General features: G+C 39.9%; 1 protein-coding gene across 9 annotated transcripts in view; it reads left to right on the forward strand.

The window, feature by feature from the left end:
* The window catches only part of CASK (calcium/calmodulin dependent serine protein kinase), a 240,822-nt gene that overhangs the window by 78,552 nt on the left and 155,903 nt on the right, over positions 1–6,367 (forward strand). For all 9 annotated transcript variants that reach the window (XM_018556336.1, XM_018556340.1, XM_018556337.1 and 6 more), the window contains exon 5: positions 1,616–1,688. In XM_018556336.1, coding sequence (XP_018411838.1) covers positions 1,616–1,688 — 73 coding nt within the window. The remainder of the gene's footprint in view (positions 1–1,615; positions 1,689–6,367) is intronic.

Raw genomic sequence — 6,367 nt, forward strand, 5'->3', positions numbered from 1 at the left:
CCCCCAGTGTCACTGTCTCTCTCCTCCTTCAGCAACTTAACCCCCACCCCCGCCCCCCTAGTCGTTCTGTGTCCCTAACACCACCAAAAAAACTTGCCTTTCCCCTCCGGCAGCCGTGCTGCTCTCCTGCCTTGCTCCTCAGCTCCTGCCGGGTAAAAAAAAAAAGCCTCCGCCCCGGGAAAAAAAAAATTGCTGGACGCATATACTCGGGAAGGTACCAATTGCACAGGGGGGCCCGGGACCTTACCAATTCGACTGTACATAGTAATCTATACTAAAAAATTCTTGCTTGGGGCCTGGGCCCCTCACAATAGTACTGGCCGTACCCCCCTGGTGGCAGCCCTGGCTGGGGATTCGGATTTTTAGTCCCCTGTCCCCATTCACTTGCTTGACCCACACTTTAAGAAGCTGTGATTTAGGCAATAGTCCATTAAAGCAACATTAAACCTTACAGATTTTTTTTTTAATTATTATTTCCTTCTCTATGGGGGCCAGAATTGCTTAAAAAAAGTTTTTATTTATTTTATTTCCTTGTTCTTTATTGGTATCCAGACCACACCTGTACGTGCATGGTCACAGCCGTGCCTGCACCTAGTTGTGTGCGTCCATAGATGCAGCCAGCCATGCCCCCACCCTTGCACTCACAGCTTGATTGACGGCAGAAGAAGCCTATGGCTCCTCTGCCCCTTGGTACCCTCTCACAACCAGGAAGTTCAGGGAAACCCGAGTAACTTACCGGCCACGGAGGAGGAGACGAGAGGCTACATGTAAGTGTGGGGGGGATGGTAGGAACGTGCTGGATGTTTTTTGCCCTAATGCAAAGAATGCATGAAGTCAAAAAACACCCAGCCCTTAATACTACTTGCTACCAGCAGGTCTTTGGGGTGTGGGAGGAAGCTGGAGTGCCCAGAGGAAACTCAGTGCAAATAGTGTCCTGGCTAGGATCACTTGAAAGTAAGCAGAAGTAAATATGTTTCTCTCTTGCCAAAACCTTAAACTGGGGTGTAAGTTTAATTGATCTCAGGCAGTTGAAACCTACACACACATTTCTGATGCACAGAGCTACTATGAATCCAATTCCCTTATAATAGGGAGTACTCACCAGCTATGATAAAATTGCCCCCGTCTTTAATGACCACCACCTCGCATAGTTGGCTCTGCTGCTCATGCAGCTACTGCACAGGTGGACCACAGAGATATGGATCGTGAAGGGGTTAAAGGATTAAGTTCTAAAACTATTTTTTTTTCATTTTTTTTAGGTTTTGAAATGTAAGATTTTCTTCATTGCTTTTACTTTCCTATGCTTTAAGAGTTGTCATTACACGTTCAGATCAGTGTAAACATTTCTTTCTTTATACTCGGCTTGTCTGCAGTTACTCTGTTCCTGTAAACAAGAACTACGAATAAGGAAGGGATTGCATTAATTTACCTGTAGCGGCTCATTGTAATGGCCACAACAAGTATGCAGACCTGCAAATTCAGGCATAGAGCTCAGTTAAAAATTAAACCAGCTAATGTCTTTAATATTGTCTTTAAAAATCTAAAAAAAAAAAAAAGAAGCATGTAGTAATCCACCAATAAATAAATCGTGCATTTAAATTCTGCTTCTTTACAGTCATTACATGCGGCAAATACTGGAAGCTCTCCGCTACTGTCATGATAACAACATCATTCATAGAGATGTAAAGGTAAGATATAAATCCTGTTAATAAAGTTACACCTTGTTCACGTTATCGCTTCTCCACAAAAATAGATTCAATATGTTTGATTAAATCATGGCTATTAAATTTTAGGCACAGTTGCAAGCAAGGCCAAATGTCTGTTTTAGAGTACCTTCAGGCTGATGCAAGTCTGTAACTAGCTTTTGACCAATGCCTGGGTACTGTATATACTAGGGATGCACCAATACCGTTTTATCGGTATAGATTAAGAGTACCGATTTTTTTTTTTTTTTTTTCCCGGTACTCGCCAATTTCGGAAGTACCGTTAAGGAAGCCGGGCGGCGTGCAATGATTCGCCACCTGGCTTCCTGATTAGCCCGGAATGGTTGAAGTGTGTGGCAGGGCCAAAACACATGTAACATGTCTCCCTCAGGCCTTGTTCACACCAAGCGCGTTCCAGGAGCAGAGCAGTTACAGACCGGGTCAAAACTGCGTCCAATGTATTCCAATGGTATTTTGGGCTCTAGTTCACACCACAGCGTTCAGTTCCAGAGCCTGTAAAAAAAAAACGGCAGCAAGCCCTATTTTACCTGCTCTGGAACGCATGAAAAACGCCCTGGAACGCACTAAAAGCCCATTCTAAACAAAAAAAAAATTTCAGCAAAAACACTGCACAACCCACTGCACTGCGTGTGCAGAAACTCATACAGATCTGGTCTGCATTTGGTGTGAACAAGTACTCAGGCTGTCCACATCCCCAACACACCAGCGGAGTTGATGGGAATAGATTACGTTTTTTTGTTTTGTTTTTTTACACTGAGTGCCGGGTAGAGAACTTAGAATTGATACTAAAGTAGATCTGATATGATGAAAATGTCTGGCTAAACTACAGAGGACAGAGTGGTTAGCTGGAAAATTCATGTTAAAAGTTCATCTCCTGCACTGATGCCCCCTATTCCCTGAACTTGTATCCATAGTAGTGTGCCGTTTATGCTGACAGTTTTGTTCTGCTACTGGTTCTTCATTTAGGCATCCTGTATGTTGAGATCAATGACTGTATTGTCACAGAAGACATAGCTAGAAGCCACAGCGAGCTGTTGCCGGGGGGCCCCAGCAAAATATTTGCAGTGAGGCACCATTATTTGGAGTTGGGGCCCCTGCAGTCACTAAAATCTCATATTATTGTTAACATATTAATGTAAGAAATGTTTGCTATTTTTAAATCTACAGCTTTCATTAAAATACTTAGTGATCCTGCTGTGAAGGCTCTTGTGCAGACACTTCCTGCTATATGTGACAAAGTTTTGTCTCCCATCTGTGCTCTTGCTTTATCCTGCCACACGGGCTTGCAGTGGGAACTACAGGTGGCTGTTTCAACATGTATTATGCAGGCATGGACCATTGTTGTCATCTTCAGGAAGCCTGCCCAGTGTATTGCCATGCACCTATCGCAGGAGCGCATGTATGTATACAGGAAGTGGCTGCAAAGAGGCCACAGGATATCAGCAACACTGAGATACATAAAAACATGACAAAAGGTGAAAGCAAGTAGTTTATTAACAACATAATTTCTTTATTATACACAATACCTTGGCAAACTAAATGTCAGTTAGGGATTACTTGTAACAACTTCTCATGCTTCAGTAACCTATTTTCCCCCTGAAAGCATCAATGCCAAATTAAAAGAAAAAAACTTTATAGATTTATCTTTCAAGGGTTCACCAATTGAAATCTGGATCTTTAAAGTGTATATCACATTTGCACTCTAAATTGAGAAAACCTCTCTATAGGTTTGTGTTTCCATTCACACAACATACCTAAAAATAATTTTGTAAAAATATTTCTTATCTTTCTGGATGTTTGGAGCAGGTCTTTGTGCAGACTGCAAGCTATTTTGCACAATTTGAAAGTGAAGAGGAACAAAGTGGGGACAGACTGTTTCTTCAAATTACATCCAATTCCATAACACAAGCCCTGAGGTCATTAACCCTTTGTTTAGGACAGAAGAGTGTTTAAATCTAGTTTGCAGCTGATAATGAGATCTGCCAGTGCAGTTCAAACAGGGCTGTTGTTGTAAACATTCCCTCCTCAACATTACATAGCAAGGGGAAACTTTTAAAGTGGACCTTTAACCCCTTCGAATAAAAATCAGCATACACCTCTGCGTGCTGATATGAAATCATCTTACATTCATTGGCTAAACAAACATATTTTTATTTTACTTAGAATTACTTTACACTTCCTGATCTACTTTGGCACAAGTTATGTAATCGTGCCCAAGCATTGAAACCTGGGAAGGTTACATCAGCAGAGCCTTGCTGATAAATATCATCTGTAATATCATGAGATCTCAGGGATAGGCATTTTCCTCCCTTAAAAAGATGTGCATGATCACATGTCCTAGTCACATGCCAGAGTTTCAGGAAGTAAAGGGAGATCTAGTAATCTGCCCTTAGTAAAAATGGCCACTCCCAGAAGAATGGAGAGGAAAAGAAAAATAAGTTAAGTAAAAAAATAAAATGTCTAAAGATGTCTTGTTATTTTGAAGACATGGGTAACGTTCCTCTTTAAGTTATGCTATGTAAATGGAAGCATGTAACAAATATAACCTACAAAAAGACACTTAAAAACAAAGCTTAAAAGGAACTACCCTGCTTTTCCTTCCTTTTTGCTAGTTGCAGCTCCTGCTCTGCACCACAGCCTTTAAAATGTAGTAGCGGGTTCCAACCTAATTCTGGTAGAAGTCAACCATTTGTGTTTCAAATGATACACAATGAATAATGAACTTTGGTACTATTATTTATATAAAACATATGCCTGTTGCATGGGTTTTTACATGCACTTCATTTCTGGTTGTAGCATGCACTTTGATTTATCAAATTGGATTGCTGTCCACAACATCCAGAAACAGCAATACCACAAATGTCTTTTTCTGCAGGAGGTCCAACAATTTATGGAACAATGTATTTTTATTTCTTGCAAACAGCAGTTCAGCAAAAAGCAGTGACAGAAAAATAGCTATTGATATTGTGCAATCATTACTATTTTTGGATTTTGCCTTAACATTTCATACAGGTTTTGCCTAAAAAAAAGGATGTGATCATCATATTTAAATGTAAAACGCCAATTTAAATTTTGTTTATTGAAGTATTTACACACTGTTGCATTGTGTGCTTGCGTATGTTCACCTGATTAGAGCAGGCAGGCATTTTGTTTCCTTGACCCTCAGTTATTGCATGTAGGAAATAAATATCCAGTTGTGTTTTGTTCTGCTTTTTTTTTTTTTTAAGTCTTATTAATTATGACAGATTTACGTAACTTCACATTAAAAGCAGTTTCTTGTTAAGAATATTTAAATAGCTTAACATCCAAATTCTGGCCACAGGTGCACTTTAACTGGAACTCCGAATAATTTATAAATAGTGTATCCGTTATATAACTGCATTTTAACATGTTTCAGCTACAGCTATATGTTGTGTGTATATTTTTCCCAGTAAAAGTTGGGAATTGTGTATTCGAAAGTCCTTTTGCATTTGAGTCTGTAGAGTGCTTTCCAAAGAAACGTTGGATAGTCTTCTGAAAAGCCTCATCTAAACAAAAATAAACTATGGGATCAGTACAACTTCTGAATTCAGCTAGGCACAGGCAGCAATTTTTGATTTCTACCAGCACTGTCCGTGCTTGGCATCCTTGCGAGTGGTATTGTCCCACAAGGAACAATTTTACGAGATGGTAAGGAGCAAAAGTGACTAGCAGTAAAACCACGATGACAATAATATTTTTTTTCACTCTTTTGTGGACTAAGTGCTTTTCTCCAATACAGCTGTTGGCCTGTAGCATTTTTATATGCTTTATAAAGAACCCATAAAAGAGTAATACAATGAAGAAAAACAAGAAGAAACATGTCGACTCAGTAACTGAAGAGATCGTTGAGTTTTCTCCACCAAATTCAGCCTCATAGGAGCAGCATGTGCCTGGTTTCAAATCATTTTTTAATAAAGACAGTGTAATAGTTGGGCACAAAAAAGTGATCCACAGACAAGCACACAGATAACCAGCAATTTTAGGGTTCCGAAAAGTTTTTAGAATTTTACCAAATATGATCTTTTCATATGTAGATGCAGAGCTGTCTTGCGGTTGCTCTTTGTACCGCACAAGAGTAGCGTAGCGGCTGATGGCAATCCAGCAGAAAATGGTGATACTAACACACATACTGCAGTGTGTGAGAATGTTTGTGGTGTGCAGTACTATGGAACATTCTGTAGACTTGTATGGGAAATAGATGGCGTATGCATAAAAAAAAATCTGAAAAGGCATGCTAGCAGTCACAACTATATTGGAAATGGCAAGGTTTATAAGATAAATATGCGTTGATGATTTGCGGCTTAGTCGTCTAATAAAAATCCAGAGGGAGATTAGGTTTCCGACAGCGCTTGGTAAAAACATCAGTCCATAAAGTACAGGGAGACCAGTGGTGGACATTGCACTGAAAGAGACGCATGTATCGTTGCACATTGTTCCCAGGGGCTACCTAAAGGGAGGGGGGGAAAAAAAACTCCCTGTAAAAATGCAGTGATTGAGATATAGATTTATTGCTTCTGCTTCACTCTCGAAAGCTTGTCTTTTATATATTTTGTTAGTCCAATAAGAAAGGTATCATTGCACACTGCAATACTAAGTTTTTTGGGCTTTTTTTGATGATATAT

This window comes from Nanorana parkeri, unplaced genomic scaffold (genome assembly GCF_000935625.1).
Source record: "Nanorana parkeri isolate BGI_ZX_2015 unplaced genomic scaffold, ASM93562v1 scaffold234, whole genome shotgun sequence".
In the NCBI taxonomy this organism is placed as follows: Eukaryota; Metazoa; Chordata; class Amphibia; order Anura; family Dicroglossidae; genus Nanorana; species Nanorana parkeri.